Source organism: Aplidium turbinatum, chromosome 1, assembly GCF_918807975.1.
Source record: "Aplidium turbinatum chromosome 1, kaAplTurb1.1, whole genome shotgun sequence".
Lineage (NCBI taxonomy): Eukaryota > Metazoa > Chordata > Ascidiacea > Aplousobranchia > Polyclinidae > Aplidium > Aplidium turbinatum.
The window spans coordinates 11407645-11432205 of record NC_137472.1 but is presented as its reverse complement, the minus strand read 5'-3'; the positions used below and the strand labels follow the sequence as shown (position 1 = coordinate 11432205).

Below are 24561 nucleotides of genomic sequence, written 5' to 3'. Positions count from 1 at the left end.
AGACAAGGTATTCTATTTTCTGATAGAATAAACTTAGTAAATTAATGAATTTACATTGAATTTTCTGGGAATAGTTATTGCAATTTAATGGAAGAAAACATTGAAATGATGGATACCATGAGAGTGACTGAAGGTAAGTTGCTGAAGTTAGTGGCAAAATTTAAAATCTCTTAAAGAAATAAAATAAAAAGCTTGTGTCGTTATGTAGCTGATTTACATTTGAACCGTAATTGCCGGTATTAATATTTTGAGGCTAATTAAACGTTGGCATTTGCACAACAATCCAACTTCTTAGCGTAATTAATGCATAATCGATTTTTCTATAGCATCTTCAGCTAGCACATGTAAACACGAAAAATTAAAAAGTGCGTAAAACGAACAAATAGAACAAACTCCGATATTAACAAGCATAAAATATTTATTCTCAATGGATATTTGCATGTAGTAGGTTTCTTTAATGCTTTCAATCAGCTCAAATCAATGTCGACATGCCATAAAAAGGTGTTGATTACTATAATGATTAGAATTACCAGAAGCCATAGGTGCTATATATGAGTCATAGCCTATATAGCACCAGCACAACACGCTATCTATTGATGGTTTAGCTTTTTTATAGGAAGCTACAGGCAGTATAAAACTTGTAAGTCACTGTGCAAAACCTGCAAGTAATTGCATTTTTTGTGGCATTATTTCCAAGTCCATGAAAACGCAAAAGTGATCAATATTTATTTGCTATGTTTTCTATCTTCACTTAACATGAACGGTAAATAAGTCACAAAGGACAAAAATTTGGAATTTCCTAGAAGGACCAAAACAAAAGCATTGCTATGGACAAGTGTAGACAATTTATATGTGTATTTTGTTTACTTTCTGATTTGTATTATCTCCTCTCTCGCTTTTGAATAGGAAAACATAACTGCAGACAGAGTCTCTGCTACGATTAGCATTTTAAACTATTTATAGTAGGTATTATCGTATAAGCTACAAAAATTATAAATGAACCGCATTGGAGTCTTCAACATGCAATATAGACTAATCATGAGTTATGACGTATCGTAATAACTTTCACAACAATTAACTAAATACTTTTAGCTGTGGTTTGTAAAACAAAAGGCACCACTACAATGGTGACACAACTGCTGGGTAATAGCCTACAGTATGAAACACTGCGTTGGATTTACTTTTTGGTAATAGTCAGATGCTGCATATGCCGGTAAAAAGTATAGGTGTGTCCCATATTTGAATCCAAGCGTTGAGGGATGAGAAAACAAGGTTCTCATTATACTAGGATTTTGACACTAACGAGAGTAGGGTGGCCAGTTCCTTTCTATCGGCCAACTTTTCTCCAGCAACTACGCTTGCCCAATTTATTACACACTGGGTAAAGGTGAAAGGTATTTTTCAGCAACCAGGTTAAGTTTAAGCTTAAGTTCAAACCGAGAGTCGAGAGTACAACCAAGATTATGTGATTCGATAGCGAGCGCTTTGACTGCGCCAACTATCCATGATATACCGGTACTAAATCATAAAAAGGCATGAAAGTAACATAGTATAATTCAATAATAAATTGTCTGTTTTAATTTAGATGATGAAGTTGTTTGCATCACGAAAATTGTTACTGTTAATGGCGGAGATCAGATCCATCTGGATGTTAATACTTTGAGAGAGGTTTTAACGCAAAAAGATATTGCCGATCTTCCTGTTGCAATTTATTCGGTGGTTGGACCCTCAAGGACAGGAAAGTCATTTTTATTGAATCTGATGATGCGATACCAAAACCGTTATCAGGTAAAACCATAATGTAAAAAGTTAAAGAAGTAAAGCCTTTGAAAAGTCACAGTCAACGATATGCTAGGAGTAGTGTTGCACTATACATATGCTCTTAGTGTTGTACGGCACGCGTCAATGAAATAAATTGACGGCGTCAGCGTTAGCGCGAATTGCCTAAAAACTTCACGCCGTAAAGTACTGCGTCAGCTCTTAAAGAATTTGATGGCGTCAACATCAGCGCTAATTTCTAGCGCTATTTTAACCAGGGTCTTACAAAACGGAAGTATTTTGCCGTAGAAACACAAACATTTCAAAATGTTTGTCTGACAATCTGCTGCGTTTGGGACACATAATGTCCTTTTCAAGTAAAAACATGCGTTCCACAGCAGCGCTGGATGGTATTGGTGTGTTGTATTTCAAAAACAAGTCTTGAAAACGTATACTCGAAAACGAAAAATGACGCATAGCGCGTGACGCTTAAAATCGGCAAAATAGTTGACGGCGCTATCACTTCCGTCAACTAAAAAGTAAACTAACGACGCTAGCTTCAGCGTCAACGTACAACACTGCATGCTCTCAATGTCTGCAGGACGACACAACTGCATTGTTCTGGACCATTATTCAATTCCCCAAATTGGAATCAGGTTGGGGCAAATCGCCTCTCCAAAATTTTATCTTGCACCCTCAAAACATGTTTTAATACTATTGCAAAGTTTTCATTCCAATGCAATGGGGCCTGGCATATTGCACACCATACAACATTTTACTGCAGAATTGGACATCTGTGCGCAATAATAGTATCAGGCTGCAATAAACTATTATTTAGTGCTTTGTGTTGTGCATATCATGCGATTTGTCCCTCGCCAATTTGTGTATCCTGCATTGAATTCGTGTGTCAGTTGTTGATGGTGCTGTTGAGAGGTGTCGCTTGAACAGCTTTAATGTAACATTTTCAAATTCATATATTTATTTCTCTTTGATGTATCTTATAGTCATTCCTGATGATGGAGGACACTATGTGGTGTCGAAAAGTCGAAAACGTTAGTTTTAATATTTTTTTCTTTTTTTTTGTGTGTTTAATAGGAAATGTTAAATCCGTTAACGTTACTGAGTGTTATGCGTACGGTATCTGGTAGGCTACAATAAGTCAAGCTCTCTACCCCCAACAATCACAGTTCTGGGCCCTCAAGGGTACGCCGTACCCCCTTCTTATAGGCCTTGGATCCTGTTGTTACACTGCAAATGGCTATAGCCAGATTAAGACAAATAAAAAATTATCAAAATTGTAGCCCTACGAAACTGCAATTTCAATTGACTTGAGATGCTGTTTGATAAAAATAAACTCAACCTATTTGATCTAAACGTGATAGTAATAATAAGTTCACTTTTTCATTTTGGTAGTTCTTATTTTGCAGATGCTTTAGACCAACAGAGCTCCACACATTCACGTTTTGCAGTAGTCGTACTAGACATTATCAAGTCAACACAGAGAAAGAATGTATCTTTCTCACTTATGGTGACGTCACAGCGCTGTTGCCGTTTTTATTTTCGCAATTGAATGAGTGCCAGATTCGCCAAAAGTTAACGAAAGTTCGCAAGCGTGTAACTTAGTAGCCTGTTGGTATTTTAGCGAATTTATTTACTTGTAAGAGGCACTTTAACACCACCATGAGAATAATCACCGGTAGCATGCTTCCAACACCCACTGACTTTCTGCCGGTACTATCAGGCATGATGTCAGCTAGACTCCGTTGGAAAAATTACGTACATTGGCTGGTTTTACAAGCTATTTCAAGGGATGACCACCTCCTCAACCAGATGGTCATAAAATCGTACCTCCAAAAGCTTGAAATCTCGACACCCTTTTTTCCGCCATGCTACAGCTATCTGCAATTCAAACTTCCACATTTCCGAAGTTTGGAATAGTGAATGGAAAAAAGCCGCGAAACCAGTTCAATTCACAGTCCTTCCCTATATCAATGCTCCACCAGGAGCAGAACTAACTTGGAAGGATTGGGTGAAGCTTAATCGCTTGCGAGCTGGAGTGGGCCGTTTCAATAGCAACATGTACCAATGCAATGGGGCCTGGCTGACTCACAATCTTGTGCATGTGGCTCAAATTTTCAGACTGCATACCACATTCTCTACCAATGTCCTGTATAACAACCCAAATGATAAACATGTAGACACAACAACGCTCAATGAACACACAACCCATTGGCTGCTGTGCCTGGATATAGCAACGTGATTTGTGACTGGCTCAAACACAAGAAGAAATTGACAGAGAGATCCACTGGCACTTTTGAAATTGAGTTCAGGATGATTGAAGAGGCCCTCAACCTTTCCAAGGGGCCCAGGAACTTAAATTAACCGACTCGTATTTTTTATATACATTGCCCTTTTTTTTTAAGTGTTTTAGTTTTGGGCCCGAGGATCTCATTGCTGCGTGCTATAGCATATTAGTACTAGCCTATTGCACACGTGCTGTAATGCTAAACCAAATAAAAATAATCATTATCTGAATCACTACCGAGCCCAAATTGTCTTCTCAACGGTCCTGCTGTCAAGTTTCATGCTTGCACATAGACAGACTTCTGCCTGGAGTGAAGCAACCTCACTTCATTTCAATTAAAGAGTCAAATATTTAGGACGCTGGTTTTGTTTCAGTTTTCGCAACCTGAATTTGTTTTAACTTTGGGGGTAGTCAAAATAATCGCATTAAAATAACCTTTTAACCATTGTCAAATCAAACATTGTTTTGCTTTTGATATTAAAATTTCTAGCCTTTCCAACTATTTCAAACGCTTTTTTTCAGATGGCCCAATCTGATTTAGAGAGTATTGAATCTGAGATGCTCGAAAACAAATTCTCATGGAAGGGTGGTGCTGATGCACATACACAAGGACTATATATCCTAAAAAGACCATTTCCTTTCAAAGACAGAGATGGCAATCAGGTAGGCTAACCAGTTACTGTAGATCAGCTACGTACTAAAATTATGTGTTCAATGCTAAACTTATTTTTTTCTCAAAAACTTTAGATTCTTAATAAAGGCTTAAGTTAAGCCGAAAACGTTCGACTATTAAAACTATTTGTAAGTATGTAATATTTTATGTAATTTTAGTTTTTTTTTCTTACAAATTTTAAACATTTTTTTTAAAGCGTTCCTTGCTGGACCCTTTCTAGATTATCTATTTTTCGTGCAGATTTATATGCTGCGTTATCTTTCCTCTATTCTTTTGATTTTAACCATAATACAAAAAGTACAGTATTGGATCTTCAAGCCAAATCAGAAAAGCAGAAATGTATAGCATCCCTTCAGATGTCTTAATCTAAACGCTTCTATTAGCCGACTATATTTGTTTTTAGCATACAGTGCCTACGTGTGTATAAAAAGACATAGCGAAATGTCTATTTTGTGCCACTGAGCAACGGAAACGGTAACTTACTTTTCCAGTGATTTTATCATCATTATGTTCCTTCTTCATATTGAGGGTTGGATACAATGCGCCATTGCTGCTCGTACTGCACTTTCATAACTTAATTTTGTCCATTTAGTGATGTTTGTTGTCCAAATCATTCTTGGTCTGCCTTTGTTTCTTTTACTGTTTATCTTCCCTTCTATTATTGATCTTTGTAACGAGTTTTGCCTTAGCTTATTGAGTGTCCGAAATATTTTAATTTCTTCTTTTGACTATTTGTAAAAGAATTTTACTTGAATTGAATTTGGATAATACTTCATCGTTAGTGATCTTTTGTTTCCATGAAATTTTTAATATTTGCCTGTATGTCCACAGCTCGAAGGCATCGATCCGTTTCTCAATTTTTGTGACACTATCCAAGTTTCAGAATTGTATAAAAGGGTTAACCAGATATAGCATTTTAATATTCTTTGACGAATTGATAAATAGTTTGATTGATTAAAGCATTTTTCATTTTTCCAGATGTAGTTCTTTTCAATTTCTATCCAGTATTTTAGTGATTACAAAGTTTTTCACTTGTTTATTATAAACCATGTTATAAACCCATGAACCCGACTTATGAAAAACATTTCAATTTATTTTCATTCAAACACACATACCAAACTAATCCAAAAAAAATAGATTAAATGCTTTAACTTTCATGTACTCCGCTTCAAAAAATTTAAATACACAACAAAAATAACATAAAGGTCCTCTGTGATAGTGTGCGAACCGTTAAGAGTGTTAATTTTCTCTATTTATTGGGAAATGCCACTGCAGACAATAGTAGAAACGGGTTTGTTTATTTAAGATAGACGCATAAAATTGATCGAATATCATAATAGTATACAAATACAATATATCATAATATCATGTATAGCCTATTATGATATAGTTTATATCAATATTATGAAACAACTAAAAATATATATCGTAAAGCCGTATACAGTATATCGTATAATATTGTACGAGGAAAGAAGGGTCCGGCAATATTTACTTTTCTACAGGGTGCTCTTTTTTTTATGGACACACAAGGATTCTTTGACATGGATACAGCAGAACAGACACACAGAATGATGGGTGCTTTGAGTTTTTTAATAAGTTCAAAGCAAATATTTAACGTCAAAAGTCGCATTGAAAGTACTCATGTGGAACATATTGTGGTAAGTAGACCATTGCTGTATATTGTAGTTACATATTGTATAATTTTTCAATGCTGATGTGCTGATGTGTAATTTTTCAATGCTGATTTTTCAATGCTGCTAAACTTTTGTTTAACATGGGGTGTGGTAGCCTCCAAACTCACTTTTTCCGTGTGATTACTCCTTTAGTTTAACTGATACCACATTAAAACTTTGTGCACATATCATGGTTCAAATACATTAACACAATACCAGGAAGCTTCATTAGGGTGAAAACTGTCTTGCAAAGCGAATCTCATATTTTCTTGCCAAATAAGTTAAGACGTGATCGTTAAGAAGAAGTTAAGATTGGTATAGTGTAAAACAGAAGTAAAGTAGAATTTTGGCATATTTAAACACAATCGTACAATTTTGATTCGTCATTTTAGTTTTATGCAATTTTTAGTGCTGTATGCTTTTAGTTAAATATGCTTATTATACAGTATGTATACGTGTGGTACAGATTAAAGTTTAGTTTTATAATATGATCAATTAAATGTTGTTTTTTTTAATTTAATTGTCATCAGAAGTTTGCAAAGTTGGCTGAAGACATCCGTCAGAAGAAAAAAGAGTGCACTCCGTTTCAAAAACAGGTACGGTATCAGCAGTAGGCTATTTGTAGATGTGATAGCCTGAGCATTTAAATCTCACTTCGTTGTTTATGTTTTATTCGTAATGCCTCGATTGTGAGACTTATTTCTTACTTATTTCTTATACTTATTTCATAATATAGTTTATCATTTAAAACAAATTGCGAGCTGAAACGTTCGTTGCCTCCTGGACAAGCAGACAGTATTTTTTTTCCTTTTGAACAATAATAACATGATGATGATGGCTTGAAATATTGTATTGATTGAAGAATAAGTTCGATTAAAGGATTTTCAAGTTATGCCCAGACAGCCACTTTAGCTGGTACACATCTTTACCAAATCGGGCACAGATTTGGCAAATCTGGTAAGTAAAGATCTGCACCAAAGTGGTTGTCTGGATAAAGGTGAAGCTATATTTGCTTTTCCATTCTACAGTAATATAAGTAGATTTTTTTTATTTTTTTACAAAATATTGCACGTTTTGTAGGCTATACACTGCAGAAGTAATGAAGTAAGATTTAAAGCAATATAAGTGTTTTTTTTTAATATTAGGGGCTTGATGCTTTCCTTTACAATCGTCATTCGCTCGCTCCACTGCCACACACATACCTTGCAATCACTTACTTTTGATTTATTTGAATCTGTAAGTGGGGAAAAAAAACTATTTTTTTGCACGTTTAAGGACTTCTCATAAATCAAATTAATATCACAAATGTCTGGAAAGGCATCCTGCATCCTCTTGCTCAGAAACATACTGAGTTTTCTACAAAAACGGTTACTTGGCTTGTCAAGCATAATGGCCTTTGGCAGACAGAAAAATCGATTACAGAGTGAAAATGAATGTTGTCCGCAGGCAGACCGCGTCCTTGAGAACAAACGCGAGATAACAAAAAAACAACGTTGGCACAAATTCAATACTGTGGAGAGGGCAATTGAGCCGCAGGAACAGAAAATTTTCGTGCAGAACCAGGGTTGCAACAAGTCGTGAACATTTATCGCATTGAACAATAACTCCTCCAGTTTGACAGCATAAATTGAGTTTTACATTCCTTTTAATGTTGTCTCTAGTTCGACTGCGATGTGATACAAAGTTTAACGAAAATTTCACACATAGACACCAGGGTGCTGCAGGTTCTCCCGTAAAAATTAAACTTGGTCTGGTCCATTCTACCTTTCTTTTCTTGAGGTGGTTTTATGAAAAATCACCTCAGGAAAAAAACATCTCAGTTTAAATTTCGAATGCAAACGAATTTATTGAACCATAGGCATACGAAGCCGAGCAACGCTACCAAGTTTAACATATTAAAGATTATTATATTTACAAAAAACATAAAACTACGCAACAATTAAATATCGAACGTTTTCGACATCACAAGATGTCCTTTTCAGGAATAACATACATACAACTTAACTACATCTGAATAAAGTACAATGATTAACTAAATCTATAAACAGGAAAAGACAAAAACTGCACAGTAGCCTACTTCTGACTAGCTCAAACTCAACGATGGGCTCCACGAGAATCAAAGGTAACTGCATCAAAAGGTGTTAAACAGATCACATGATATGGTAGAAAGGCAAGGTACATATGCCTTAAGTTACCTTTGATTCTCGTGGAGCCCATCGTTGAGTTTGAGCTAGTCAGAAGTAGGCTACTGTGCAGTTTTTGTCTTTTCCTGTTTATAGATTTAGTTAATCATTGCATTTTATTCAGATGTAGTTAAGTTATGTATATATTATTCTTGAAGAGGACATCTTGTGATGTCGAAAACGTTCGATATTTAATTTTTGCGTAGTTTTGTGTTTTTTGTAAATATAATAATCTTTAATATGTTAAACTTGATAACGTTGCTCGGCTTCGTATGCCTATGGTTCAACAAGACAAACTCTCTACCGAAGCTGTATCAAACGAATTTATTTACACAAGAGTCATTTCAATTATAAACAGCTAAAATCAATTTCGATCAGCTAGCAGCTAGATAATCTTCAGTTAAGCTGAAATAAACAGTACAAAAAAATCAAATGATGGTGCGAAAGAGTGAAAAATCTAGCTGCTAGCTTATCGAAATCGATGTTTAGCTGTTTATGATTGAACTAACTCGTGTGAAAATAAATTTGTTTGTATTACAAGACATGTAGCCGAGTCGTTCAAATCAAGCATTGTTGTGGGTTTGGCACCTGTCAAAAGATATTTTAATTTTCTTGATCAGTATAAATTTCAGCTCATTTGGGTTAAATGTACCTATAGCAGAAAAATATAACAATTTTCATTTAAAAAATCGCCTTGCATTTAATAATTTTGAAGAAAACATACAATAATTAAACTAAATGTATTTGCATGTATTTTGGATTTAATTTTTGTCCTAGCTTGAATTACAACTAATGAGAGTAATAAGCATACAAAATATTTTTTTAAGAAATTACTAGTCTTTTTATAATCTAAATTTAAGGTGTTGAAAATCAATTTTAGAATTTTTAAACCCTGAAATCGCCTTGATGGTGAGATACAAAACCACATATACAACAAATTTTAAAATGTTCACATAGTACAACTTGCAGTAAACTAAGGAATATTCATATTGTTCAGAAGCACCCAGAATGTGGTTATGTAAGTTATCGTATGAAGCAAGATACAGCATTTAGAATGTGATAAAGTATGCTATAAAGCAGAACTTTATTACAACCCAAGAAGCCAGCATTTGGATCTTGCTTTTCGTTTCTTCTGATTGGAATTTGCATGGTGTCATTTACAACCTGAAAGATGTTTTACAAACTTCCTTTTCTCACAGCATTCAAAAAGTTGTGAGATAATTTGACGCTTCACTTAATAGCGAAAGTTTGGCAACTTTCCCTTTTTCAACTTAAAACCAAACATTAGATGGCCAATCTTTAACCAGAAAGTTATATTTCCACAAGACAAAACGATCATGTCTACCCTAAAAAAATCAGGATATTTAGAAATTTTAGGAAATGGTGTAATATGTTTGAAAAATCGCATCATTTCTAACAAATATATTTTGTCAACAAACGTTTATGGGTAGCGGATCTCTGTTGCTGAACAATTGCAATTTGAAAATTAGAAGTTCACTTTAAAATACTGCAACATAAATGATTTGACAGGCACTGGTGACAACATTAGCGCACGCTTTGCTTACTTTTCTAAGTTCATACAAAATTTAAAATTGTCAATGCTAACAAGTCAATAAGTGGAGCATTGGAAAAAAAATGTAGTGGTCCATCATGATCATAAAAAAACAACTTCAATGTTTGAGAAGCTAACTAGCTACTTTTAATTTGCTTTTTAAGTGAAAGCTACTACAAAAATATTTGTTTTTTTTCACAACATTTTCATGCAGGTCTAATTTTTTTGAGTTAACAAGGAATGAATTGAAAATTTGAAACAGCAGGATCTTCTATATTCACTGTCGTCTAATATTCAACGATGGTTGCAATTGCTTCTTCTTGTGTAGTGAAAATTAACATATTAGATTTAATAATAGCCTATAAACTTGCATTAAATATTAGAATTGAAAGCTATAGATAACATTCGCTAAAATCAATTTTTATTTAAGCGTTGGTGACACAGATTTTGACAAGAAAAAGAAATAGCTAGTATTCACTGTAATTCAACCAGTACCACATGCTCAACATAACTCTGACTACTGTATTTATTTACAAGTAAGGAACTACTCAAGCAAAACTTATCCAAATTCTTCCGTTTCCACATTTTGAAAAGTTCCATACAATGAACTTTTGTACTTTATTTAAATCATCATCATCTTGGTAAGTTGTGGGCTGCATAGCCGAGTGATGAGAGCCCTGGAACGGCAATCGAAAGGGCCCCGGTTCGACACCGCTCCAAAGCATGCGGCTGTGTAGAACTTTGCCTTTCTACTTAATCTAAATATTCAACCACCGGGTATAAGCCTGGATTCCACAAATAAATTCAGTAAGTGTTTTTAATTTTCTCACAGTCCCTGATTTTTACTGTTCGTGATTGGGAAATAAAAGACTTTCAGATTGGGTTTGGTGGCGGAAAAGCATATCTGGAGAAGCGAATGGAAGGGAAAAAAGTTCGAGCAATTGAACACCAGCTAAAAAAAGAACTTTTGAAGAAAACATTTGGAGAAATCCTGTGTTATCTGCTGCCACCTCCGGAAAGTAAAATCAGAGAAATGGGCGAAAAAGATGATGCTTGTTTGATTAGTGGTAAGTTGTTGTTTGGCTAGTTAATGTAGTACAGTAATTTAAAGCACATTGGTGACAGCTCTATATTGTATAACAATTAGAACTTTTTTAGAATGTATTTAGTATAAAATATAATAGGCCTATCAGTTGTTTCTTAAAAATACAGTCTGATATTTTGGCTGGAAGATGACAAGTTAGTTTTTAGGAATGAGCAATAAAGAACTTATCGGACGATCTTATGACCTATAAAATCGACCGAAACGTACGTATATTCATGGCCACCTAAAGAAAAGGCCTGATTTGTCACATTTTGCAGAAATTTCCAGACTTTGCCAACTTTGGGCGAATATTTAAATGAATTTTTCTAAAAATTATATGTTTACGTTTTCTTTACTGTTTTCCCCAGATGACACAATATGTTTTAACATCTTCAGATGTTAAAAAACAAAGACAATTTGATTTCGAAGATTTTAGTCAGACTGTTAAATTTTCAATAACAGTCTGATTGAGCATTTTTCCACTTACTTTTTATCATTCGCTACTGCTTCCCCAAGGCAACAAAAGGCTTTTATATCAGAGACAGCAAAAAGTAAAAAAATTTTAGAATGTGTCAGTCAGACAGTAGCAGTAGCGGTAAACAAAATCTGAAAAATGTGACAAATCAGGCCAATGTGACATCTCAAGGTGGCCATGGTATATTCTATGCAAGTTTGTCTTTTGTTTGTCGCATTTTTTGCACCTGCAATATGACAAGAAACTCATTTATAATGAATATTTCAACCATGAAAACTTATTCTTTTCATCATTATTTTATAGAGATTGGTGAAAAATTTCTTGGCATGGCAGAGGAACTTTTTCACCACTTGCTGGCACCAGAACGAATTTCTCTGAAAGAGATCAACGGTAAAGTAGTGTCATGTCGCCAACTCTACGACCATCTCGACGCATTTACACCAATAATTAACTCGGAAGACGGTTTGGAAGAAAACATGCAACATTTTCTGGAGGTATATGTTAACATGTTTCATTCAGTAGACGGTGCACAAATTAAATAGAAGCTGTGATGGACAGCTAAATTTCATCGCAAATTTTATCTTTTGTTTTGCTAAATCGTTTATCCATCTATCTTGCACTCTTGATGAAATTCGCTGGACATATTTTAAGAGGATCGGAAGGACAGCTACATCAATTGGTTATTAAAGGTATGGTGGAAGGAAAGAGGTGCAAAGGAAGAAGGAGACAAACTTGGGGAGATGATGTAAAACAGTGGGCTGATTTGTCTAGAGTCGAAGAAACAAAAAGAGTAGCGGAAGAACGTGACATGTGGAAGCAATTGATAGCCAACCTTCGTCTCGGAGACGGGCAAATGATGATGACTGTTTAGAAGCACTTTGTCAAGCATAAAATGCTTAGAACGCAAGCTAGTGCAATTCGCTATTACCACAGCGAAACAGGTTGTTAATATCTACATTGTGAAGATAAATGCATTCCTTTGCACAAATCAAATGGAAACTGCCGACAGAAAAAAGTTTTATCGGCTTTTGGAAACTCGTCCAATCTTAAGAAAGCTTCTTTATTTAGAAATAACCATGATCATTTTTTTGGGAGGTTTTACTCAAGCCTGCAGTTTATTCAGTCCAATTTAGTGTCAAAATACTTTTGCCAGTTACGTGGTGTCACAATATCTTTCTATCTCTTACCAGGAAAGAGACTTGGAAAGGTTCAATGACGTAGTTTAAAGGAATATAACCGAAAAGCAGTCAATTACATGGTCGGATAGTTCTACCGGTAAAATGATAATGAAAGCTTTGAAAACTCTTGAAGGACTGTAACGAACGGCTTCTCAAATAGCTCTAATTTCGAACACAATTTATATCAGTACCAATTTTCATCTACCTGCATTCAATTACTTCAATTCTCAATCGACAATAATCTCTGCACCTATTACCAATCCACAACTCATAACACAACTCTCATAATAATTCTCAATCATAATAATCCAACTCATAATACTCAATTCATAATAATCATGATTACGCAAATTACACCACTATTTATAGAAGGTTGTTCGGACTAGTAACATCGAAAAAGTTACGTAATGTTACATCACACATTGTTCTGTCAAGTTGCATTAAATGTAAACAAACAGAAGCTTAAAGAAGTTCAAAGAATGTCACGTAGGGTAGACGATTCTAGAAAATAAGTTACATAATAATGATTTTGCAATCAGACACCTACTGGTAAACAACCTCATGACATCATGACAAACGGGATTCGGCAATTGTGAAAAACAACAGAACATTCCAGATTTGTTCTGAATGAATGTCCCGAATGCTCTGGAAACACGTTACAAAATAATACAAACTTCGCAATCAAAGGTTACTTCAGGCAGGGGCTCTATCCACTTTTAGAATTTGGGGTGGTGATTTTTGGACAGTGGGCTAAAAACGTCATAGTCATTTCAACTTCTGGGGGGCTACGCCCCCCAGACCCCCCATTGTAGCATCAGCTTCATTGATCACCCACGTGTATAGGGTTTCCAATTCGTTTCAAAAAGTATGTTTCGGAGGACAGTGGTGCCGAAGTTGGGGGAGGGGATATAGCCTACCCCCCAATATTTTGGCAGCATTCTCTCCCAATATTTCATAAAAAATTATTTGCTATGAAGTTGTAGGCTACTTCGATCTAGTTGTTTGCAATCATCTTGCATTGCTGTTGTTTTTCTTTTATTGATGTTTGATCACAGTTCTAAGTTGTCTTGGATTTGATGCTAGACAATGCAGGACCTTCATTGAAGGTATTAAGGACGAGTTGGACCATGCCACTGGCCACGGCACTGCAGTAATGAAAAAAACTGCACAAACATATTTGGAACTTGTGCTGATTTTGAAGCCGTTTGCACTTATAGAGCAATATAGTATCACGTTGCAAGAAAAGCTTGACATTGACTCTTGTGAAGAGCTGTTTTAAACCTTGAAAATCACTCGAGAGAAATATTGTGATTTGAAGTTTGAGAACAATAACAAAAATGCAGTTTCACTTCCGGAAAAATTTGCTGCTTATTTTATCACGCCTTTGCCAGCACCACGGCAAAGAAGAGTCCCTGAAAGATTGGGTGGAGGCTCGGTGGCAACTACTGCAGACACTCAACTGCATTATAAAATACTTTACAATGAGTTCATGGACAGAGTTATCTCTAAACTGACGGAACGATTTAAAAGTAGCCTGAATTCCGATTCGGCAAATTATAAAAAACTTACACGAATTTTCAAGACCGGCTTAGTTCCTGAAATGGTCAAAAATTATCCAGAGCTGAATAGACAATCGATGAGTTATCAAATTTATTTATTCAGCAAGGCAACAGGAGCAAAATCTCTGTACGATGCTAAAAGAGCTTACCAGGCATTGTCCGAGTTGGAAAAATCTTTCTATACTCAACTACTCCAGCTGATTATGATCTTCTTAGTTTGCCTGTAAGCTCTGGTGCTTGTGAGAGGTCGTTTTCTAATCTTCGTAGATTGGAAACCTGGCTGAGAAATACTTAGGGACAGGAAAGGTTGAATGCTAGCATTGTTTGCAACATTCACCAAAATATTCTTAATGACATCAGCATAAATGACAGTGCTAATGAGTTTTCAATGCGCACTACCGTAAGACGCAAAATGTTCGGTTGTAACAAGTTCTTGTGATGTGTTTGAAAGTTATTATTTTTGTCATCAATTTGCAGATGTTCTTCTGTAGCTTCTATTGTTTTCAATCTCCTGACTAGTGACTTTGTCCTATAGTGCACTAAGTGTAATAATTCCAGTGAAGGAGAGGGCAAGAAGAAAAGTATCTTCGGTTTTTTTTTTGGAAAAACCAAGTGTTTATTGGAAGGTCATAGGTTCGAATCCCGCTGGAGGTACCAATTTTTCTTTGCTTGTTTCTTAATCTTGCAGCAGTCATTCACAAGGGCACTGGTTGCACTTTTATCTCCATAATTTTTTATCTGTAGGCTATATTATGCTGTTAGCAGCTAATCTGCCAAGGTCCGGTGATTGTTTAATAAATTTAATAGTAAATACCAGTAGCCTACCACTAAAATTGTGTATAAAAGTATGCATCCCCCCCCAATGTTCATAATCGTCTAAAATTTGATAAAATTGTGATTTATTCCCTCCCCCCCAATTCTCAACTAACTTCGGAATCACTGTCGGAAGGGCATTTTTGGGTTTGCAAACTAAGTTAAAACTCCACAGTGTAAACGCCTGGCTCGTAGTTCAGGATTGTCAAATCAAAAATTCAAAAAAGTGGTAACAGCCGAAATATTTTTTTTCAAAATTCGATCAATGAAATATCACAAAACTTTTCAACGCTAAATGAGTAACAACAGCCGAATAGTAACAGCCAAAATATTTTTTAAAAAAATTTGATCACTAAAATATCACACAACCTTTTCAAAGTCAAATGAGTGGGGGGGTGATTTTGCATTGCTAACCCCCCCACTACAATGAGTGGGTGGGTGATCACCCCCCTCACCCCCCCTTGGATAGAGCCCATGACTTCAGGTCAGTGACCGATAATAACACGTCGCTCAAAATTCCATAATGAAAACAGCACGTTCTGTCAAGATACAAAGCAGCCCGACGCAAGGCCTTGCACATTGATTGTGACACGTAGGTATACCAAGGGTTCGTAAGTGAGAAGCTCGGAGGCCTTTGAACGTGATGATCCCATAAGGCAAACCACAAAAGGTTATCTTTTTACTAGTCCAATTTTTGTAGATACTGTTTAAAAGTGTTGAGCCTTTGCTTTAGCATTACTTGCAAAGAAAAAAAATGTTTTATAGATAAACTGGAAGAAAACAAGACTTTTCAATATGTGATCGTTAGGAAATAAATAGATCAAGGTTATCAAACTTTGCTCATATCATCACTAGTTCGTATTCAGTCGAACATAAAATTTCTTAAATGATTTCAGCCTAATAGGAAGAAAATAATGTCGCTTTGCCATTCAGAGATAGACACAAGTTGGCCGTAGCGCGCCGCTTTTGCAAAACCGCTACTTTTTTGGAAGTTGTAGCGGCGCTGGGCCTACAATTTTGTTAGAATAACAGCTGCTGTAACGACATTATTTTTTCCCATGGTACTTTCGCTACCTGCTTCCATTTAAAACGAAAACTAAAAGGATTATTTTTAGAGCATAAAAATAAAATTTCACATAAAACGTGGTTTCTAAATATAACTACGTTGAAATGATGCTTCGAATTTGGTACTGAAATGTGACATCATTCTTTTTCGAAGTCATTTTGGCTTCACAAAGTACTTAACACAGCTTTATATCTCAAAATTCTTGAAGCTTTTCTGACCCTAGTATGTGTGTTGCCCAGTCCCACAAACTGATAAAAAGCGTTATATATTGCTTATTATTTTCTGTTAGGTTGCTGCAATAACGGATATGAATCACTTGGTTCAGGAACACAGCAAGATTTTTATGGAGAACTTGTGGAATAACCTATCTGTAAGTTTATTAAATTTCATAAGCAACGTTTCACCTTTGGTCAAGAAAAACACTTGTCATTAAGAATTTTTTTCAAAATAAAGTTAGTAGGTAAGCCTGCTTCTAGTGTGCTGAGTTCAAATCTGAAGTCAAGTTTTGCTAGACTATCATGCCAGAATTTAATATTACGTAATCATACTTTCGTTCTCTTTCAGAAAAAGATTCTATTATGCAGTTAATTGTCTCCAAAAATAGTAGCTTACCTATGACGTAATAATAATATTGGCATTATGAAGTAAAAATTATAATTCTTCAAGATAATTATTTGTCTTTCACTTACGTGACATCATAACCACGGTGCTATGTCATCGAGTGATTGTTTTTGAAGTTTTTGTCCTGCATTGTTGCACTGTAATTACATGAAGTCATTGTGTATGGTTCAACTTAAGGTTAGATGCACCAACATGCCAGCCCCCACTATAGTGGGGACGAAACCTAGTTTGGATAATGATGTAACTGGTTAGTTTATCAGAAAATTGTAACATTAGTAATATCATGCTACATAGACACCTTTAAATCTGTTGTTAACATTTTTTATTATTTGTCAGATTAAGCGAAACAACCGACAGAGCCATCAATCGATATTCGATTTAATGCACAAAGATATGATGGAAATTTATGATGAAACTACAACATCTGGAGTTCCCCAGTTGATCAACAAGTTTAAAAAAGTTCTTCACGATTTATTCAAGTGTTTCTACGAAGCTATTCAAGTTGGTCTAATAAAATAGATCTCTTAACCGTGCTTTCTTTTGTGTCACCAACCGTTTTCGTATGAGTCTTAGTATCCTAGGTTATATTTTTTTACCACCCTTTGCAAATGATGTTTCTCTAAACGCACCAAAATTTTACTTAAAACTTTTGCTTTAATTGATGGCTAACAACGTTATGATACTTTTGCTAGGTATAAAATGAAAAGGAAAGATATAGTCGCACAAACTTTACTACAAGCTTAAAAAAATTGAGGACTGGGCAATTTCATAGACACCCTATCATATGGGTAGAGTTCAAAACATAATTTCCAATCCATACAAAATAATCAATGTTTTAAAAGCTAAGTGAAATAATATTTCTATTTTATTCTTTTGTTTTTCAATTACTTTTAGACTGGTTTCAATGCTGAAGATTTGTATGAAGAAGCAATGTGCGATTTCAAACGCCATTTAACAACAGTGAGTATTGTGAATGGTGATTCTTTCTCAATGCAAAATACTTTAATTTTAATTGTCATTTCTCTTTGAAGCTCAGAAGGGTGGTTGGTTAGTCTACCATGAGCACTTTGAGTGCTATAAGCTGCCTTATTTATCATGGCGTTTGTCAATGAACTTCTCCACTAGCGTAACGTAACGATTTTACGCACCTCAACCTATCATCATCATCATCATTTTCAGCCTGTGAGAGCCCACTGCAGAGCGTAAGCCTTCCCCTTTTCATGCCAATTTACATGATTATGTGCTAGTTGGTACCAATTGGTTGTATTGCATTGTTTGGCAATGTCGTCCCTCCATCTCACTTTTGGTTTTCCTTTCTTTCTTTTGGTTTCTCGTGGTGTCCATGTTGTTAAATTTTTAGTCCATCTATTGTCCTGATATCTTGCTATATGAAATTTGACCAACCTATGGGGTTGGCAAAAACAGCCTCGGTTGTATGTTGTCCATTGTAGAAAAACAATAATCAATAAAACGGTGTTGAATCGGATTTGCCGTCTTCTCTTTTATGGTCTCATATCCCTTAGTGTTCCATCATGCCTGCACGATAACCATTAAAAAGCAGCCTGTAGTATTTAACTCATATTTTGTAATCGTAGCCTATCTACAACGATAATTTTAATAGAAACTTTGTGAGTTTAAAGATTAAATATCGGAATTTGTTACTTGATAAGTTGACTTCTTTACGCGTCCTTGCCGTTTGAAATGGATTGTCTACGATTCTCAATTCTTGTGATTCCTATGTTTGAACCTACTGGCTCTCACTGAAATGTTTGTTGTTTTAACAATGGTTTAATAATTTGATATGCAGCTCAATGCTATCGTATTTTTAATTGTAGCTGTCATATATCAACAACAAAAAACAACATATCAAAGCATATTGGATTTCTACTGTACATCGTTTATATTCAGTTTACAATGTACAGATCACACCTGAACACACCTTGATGTACAAAAACCTCATTGAACAAGCAACTGATGACCTTAAGAGCAAGGCCCAAGACCTGAAAAAGAAGATTCAGGAAGATATTTCAGATCAATGCTACGAATATTTCCTCAAAGAAGGAAAACAGTTGATCGATGATGCAGACAAGAAGCAAACAAAAAAGATCATGATACGGACTGCAGTGGGTTTAGGGGCCACAGCCGCAGTAGCAGCAGTTGCCTGCCCACCTCTGATCGTATTTGGCCCATTGTCCACAACAGTTATTGGGATCGTAAGTGGTAGTCTCGCTGCTGCAGCTGCTACAGCTTCGGCTACCACAGCTATTAAAAGTAGCGGGGAGGATCATGAAGTACAGTTGGCAAGCAGTGTATTTCGTGAATTTTCAGACAACGATGCTGGAGTTGATAATGACAACACGAAAGGCTATTCTACCAAATTTAAAACTGAAGTTGTACTTCAACTTAAATTTGGCAAAGTAAGGTTTTTGATTTGAATGACATCAAGAAATGTTATTTTTTTTTGTAACTTTGATTGACTTTTATTTTATCATATTACTGTGACATGTCACTATTACATCCCAGCTAGCGATGCCTGTCATTTTTGCATTAATTCAACGTTTGCTAACGTTGGATCGGTGTTGAGGTCATCAGTCATCATCACCCATCAGTTATCGATTCCTATTTTAAAACTGCACTACTGTCGTTGCTGCGAACACTTCATTTTATTTAAAAACGAAACACTGTTACATAGTTTTTTTGTATAATAAGCTCACCGTACGTTTATTCTTACATGCTCGTGTTTTTAATTTTTCTTTTTTTGTATTGGTTGTAAGGTTCAGTCGTCCCCGCATGGCTTCATCAACTGTCAGACTCAGACTTCCAGTTGCTTTAGGTATGTGGAGGCAACTGATTCTTTCAACTAATTCATCTATTTTAAACAGTTAGGTTTAGTGGCTGTGCTTAACCGTATTCGGACTAAGCGATTTTTGTGAGCTAATGGCCTGACGTGTGGACTTATTCCATCCACACTTTCATTTTCTAATAACTTTTGATATAAAAACGTTACGAGGTTGCTTTTTTCGCAAAGTTAAAGCAAAATTATTGACAAACATGTTAAAATTTTAAGTGGACACACACACTCTACCAGTTTTTTGCTATTGCTTTTTTGCTAAAAGTAGTAAATTTTTTAAAAATTTGTCTGATGTCTCCGCCATAATCTCCTCGAAATCGCTAATCTCTTCGTTAAACGCACGCACGGTCCAGTCATGCATGTAACCCGAAATGGTCAGTAGTCATGTAGGTCACGCAGTAAATCTTGGACGCACGAAACAATACAAATGTTTGCTAACTTGCTTGCACAAGAAGATAAAGTTTTCCAGATAACCAGCACAAAACTTTTCACCAATCAATATTATGCTTCGAAAAACATTTGTTGTTTAGTGTAAAACATTAATCACTACGCTGCATTTACAAGCAATATTTCAACTTTGAGAATGCTTAGTTCTTGCGTTGGCTATTGATTTTCTTGTGATTTCAATCTACTTGTGACTTTGTAAGGAATAAGTTACTTGAAATGAAATTGTTTTAGACTTGCGTTGGAACATGTATGAATTATGAAGAGAGTCGTCAGAAATTACGGCGCAAACAAACAAACAAACGTCTCGATAACTATTCAACTTTATTATTATTTTGAATTTAATTGATATGGTTCCATAGTAAATTGCTGATTTTGAGGGTTTCTTTTCTGTGAGTAATCATTCCATTGTTTATACGACGTTGCCCAATGTCGTATTATGTAACCAACCTGCTTTGTAAATAAAACGAAATGTCTCAAGCACATGAAGACAATAAAGGTGTTTCGGTTGACTGAATACTGTGGAAGGATGCAGTCTAAAATCACGCAAAAGACTTTTCGAGCGGTTTAGTTCAATTCATGCTTCACAGTGAAACTTACTTCAAATTTGAAGTATAGATGTGTGTGGTAACAAAAGCACAAAATTAAAGTAAGAAATTGGTGATGAATGAATTACGTAAATTTCCACAGCCTGAAGCAATCAATACGACAACAGTTTGAGACGGTCTTTCAACGTAAAGCAATGTTGCTTTAGCAAAAATATTAGTCAAAACGAAATTGGTTCCATGGATGCAAATTTGTTTAGTTTTGGATCCATATTTTTAATCTTTTTCTGCATTATCACTAAATGGCAAAAATAAACGTATTTCCCAGACAGAAATTTAGTGGCGGCCCACGTTCGCAGTATGGGTGGCTCCGCGCCATAGCCACCCGTGGCAGCCAACCCGCAGCCACTCGATAATGCGTGGCCTACGATTGGGTCGCTTTCGGAAAAGTTCAGCGGCCCACCAGTGGGTAACCGAACTACTCACGCGTGGATGAGCCTACTAATCGCCATACAATATCCTACCAGTTTCTACACATGAGCCGAACCTTCATCCAGACGCCTCGCAGCCGATGCTGCGCCACCACTCACTTTTCACATATACACACTTTTAATCAGAAAATGCAAAAGAACACAACAAATGTCCACTTTTAATCATTCATGGCAATGGCAACTGTTTACTTTTCATGAATTGTTTACTCATTCTCTTCAGATCCAATTGCTTCCACAGTGTCACTGCTGCTAGGACTACTGCAACTTGTATCTTCTGACTCTCTACTCTTCTTTCGCCTTAATTCTCTCCTCCCATCCCAATCGAGTGAGTTCTTTATTATGGTCTGCACGTAGGGTTTGATGTCATCAGTTTTCGAGAAGCTGTTTCCGTAAATCTCCTTCAGGGTTTCTGATTAATTACAAAAAAACTTTGATTAATATCTTGCAAGCTACAATTACCATTTTGCTATAATGTAATTCTCAGCACCGGTAGTTTAATAATTAAACAGTCGACACGAGTGGCGAAAAGGTGAAAGCATCAGTTTGATGATCGAAAGGACCGTGGTTCCACGTCCAACCAGTTGTATAACTCTTGTTTTGCTGTTGAGCAAGAAACTTGGACACAGCTAAATCGTTTCAGTGGTGGAGTGATAGGCAGCCTCTGGAATGAAGTCGGACCCAAAGTATCTGCTTGTCGTAGCGGCCCTGCTGCGACATAAACCTCAAACAGAAGATAACAAACAGATTCTACAGAAACATATGAACTAAATAATAATTAAAGAAAAGTGAAAGGACTATGCTGCAGGTCTCTTTTACTCATTACATTAAATTCATAAGCTAGACTGAAAACAACATCACCTTGTAAGTATGTGCTAATAATAGCATAGTCTTTCAAACTTTCCTTCCCTTTTACTTTCTTATCGGTCATTCCAGTCCAAGTAAACTGTTGAATCAGTTCGGTACTCATAAACGTTTTCATGAAATATTTGATGGTAAGTTGAAGAGTGGAGCAGTTTACTCGGGTAGCAATCAGGGTCACATCCTACACAAAACGCACTTTTACTCAGATAATCTAGCAGTGGAAGGCACTGCAGCTATAATGAAGAGCGCAGCCAGAAAGAAAAAATGAGAGAGGGGAGAACTTTTTCCTTATGTCCTAAACTGGTCATCGTCAGGATCTAAAAAAGTAACAGGCTTACTATTCGTTTAAAAGAGCTTTCTTGACATTTCTCGGCGTTACCCACGCCACACATATAGAATTCTTCTAGACCTCAATTATTTTGATAGTCTGTTCAACTTTCTTGGGGTAGGTGGGGGGCGGGGAAAGCAAAACCGTCTCCCATTTCCGCCCCGGCTGTAGTGTGTAGTGAATTACAATCAACAGTGACTACGATGTCGGGGTTTAGAATTCAACTAGCTTAAGACAACGTAACTCCACCAGTACACTCAATATTTCACTTACCTTGACTTCATCGAGAAGTTTGTCCAGATCCAATAACGTCCTTGCCGGTTTGAACAATGTAATGTCACTATTTGGCAATATTTTGCCGACGTTCTCCAGCAGCAGATGTTTCACAGTGGCAACTTCTTTTTCTACTTTGTTGAAAGAGTTTTGTAGCTCAAACAGTTTATTCATCACTGTTGCATTAGTAGCTGGAACATGATCTATACTTCTGATGCGTTTTGGAGCTGGAGAAGCTGGCTTCACAAACAACCTGCACAAAAAAAATAATGCAGCAATTATGTCAATTCGCTTAGTGGCCACCAAACACCTGCATATCCAGGGTTCCCATACATCTTTTATAAACAAATGCCCTACTTTGCAATATCAAAGTAAAAAAATTTGCTATCTAGTTTCGATCTAAATTGCGCATTTAACAGTCCTTAATCAATGGAAATTCTGTGCTGCATTATTTCTAAACACAATCATGCACACTGCACAGGTTTAAATTGTGTATCCTGACTCTATTACATTTGAACCAGTATGAAAAAAACAATAATGTAGAAGATTCCTGTTCAAACAAAAAACTTTTTTATAAAAGACCCAAACTGAAACCGGTTTAATCCGGTTCATGTTGCAAGATTCTGTATCTACAATTTAGTCATCAAGGTTTTCCATAGTTTTTCAATATCAAGAGGGAGGTTTCAGAAAATTCCCGACCTTTTACTGGTCTGGAAAACGGGGTTTTCAAATTCCCTACTTTTCAGACTGTGTGGATCCCCTGCATAGTGCATATCACTTACGTTTTTGGTGAAGTTAATCGGCAGCTGTCTGTTTGTTTTAATGTAGGAGGAACAAATGTCTGCTTTTCTCGTTCAGCTGTCTCACTTTCTGTCTCAATCTTACTGTTTGATACTGAAGTAGAACAATATTCGGAGCTGGTATACAAGCCCCCTCCCCCCCCCCCCCCCCCCCCTTGGCAACTCATGACAAAGACAGTACTCAACCAAACATATAGAGTTTAAATCCACCAGTGCAATCAACACACTAGAAATGAATGCAGAACATACCTGCTTGGCATATGATTCTAACATCACAGACTTCCCAGCATAAATCAGGTTCCACTTGTTGTTTACAAGATCTTGAACATCACCACTGGGTGCTGCCCATCTACACTTATTATCACTAAGCAACCATTTTTTTTGGTATTATATCATTCCAGTATCTCCCCGATGTTTGCCACTCACACCAACAAAAGTTTTAATGGCTTGTTTTACCTTGTTTACTTATGTGAAAACCTATAAACAAAAACAATTGGTGATAACGTTACAACAGTTCAATGGCAACAAATTTCTTTTTTAACAACAAAATTACACATTTGATGATACTGTCATCGAAAACCACTTTCTCATTCAGCTTTGAAACTAAATGTATACCTACCTTAGAAGAACTAAATGGGTATTTAAAGAAATCTTTCACTTTTGTGTATTTCTGAACAATGTTCATTACACCTTACAATATCAACAACCTTGGCAATTACATCAATCATTTATCTTTATTGCAGAGTTTGCAAAAGAACCCAAAACAATCACACCATTACCTTTTTTCTTAACACTATCTTCACCGTGGTTCATTCAGTCCATTCTACCTAACACCAAGCCTAGCAAACATGACCGCTACCTCGCAGTCGCAGAAAACATGGAAGTAGCCGGTAGAAAGGTTGCCAACTCTTCTTCAAAAATATACGAGATCAAGAAAAAATATACCAAACTGGATACCAAAAAAAAGAGTGGTTAGAAGAATTAACGAAAACAACATTGCATTATGTTCAACAACATAATGCAATGTT

At 35.9% G+C, this 24561-nt stretch overlaps 1 protein-coding gene across 1 annotated transcript; it reads left to right on the top strand.

The window, feature by feature from the left end:
* On the top strand, positions 1–20712 carry LOC145776476 (atlastin-2-like). Its single transcript, XM_082587820.1, has 11 exons — positions 1–133; positions 1586–1788; positions 4586–4726; positions 6239–6394; positions 6940–7005; positions 10977–11211; positions 12007–12197; positions 16609–16689; positions 17277–17441; positions 17835–17900; positions 18863–20712. The coding sequence occupies exons 1-11, from the start codon at positions 88–90 to the stop codon at positions 19373–19375; spliced, it is 1863 nt and encodes a 620-aa protein (XP_082443946.1). The 5' UTR covers positions 1–87; the 3' UTR covers positions 19376–20712.
* Positions 20713–24561: the final 3849 nt, after the last annotated feature.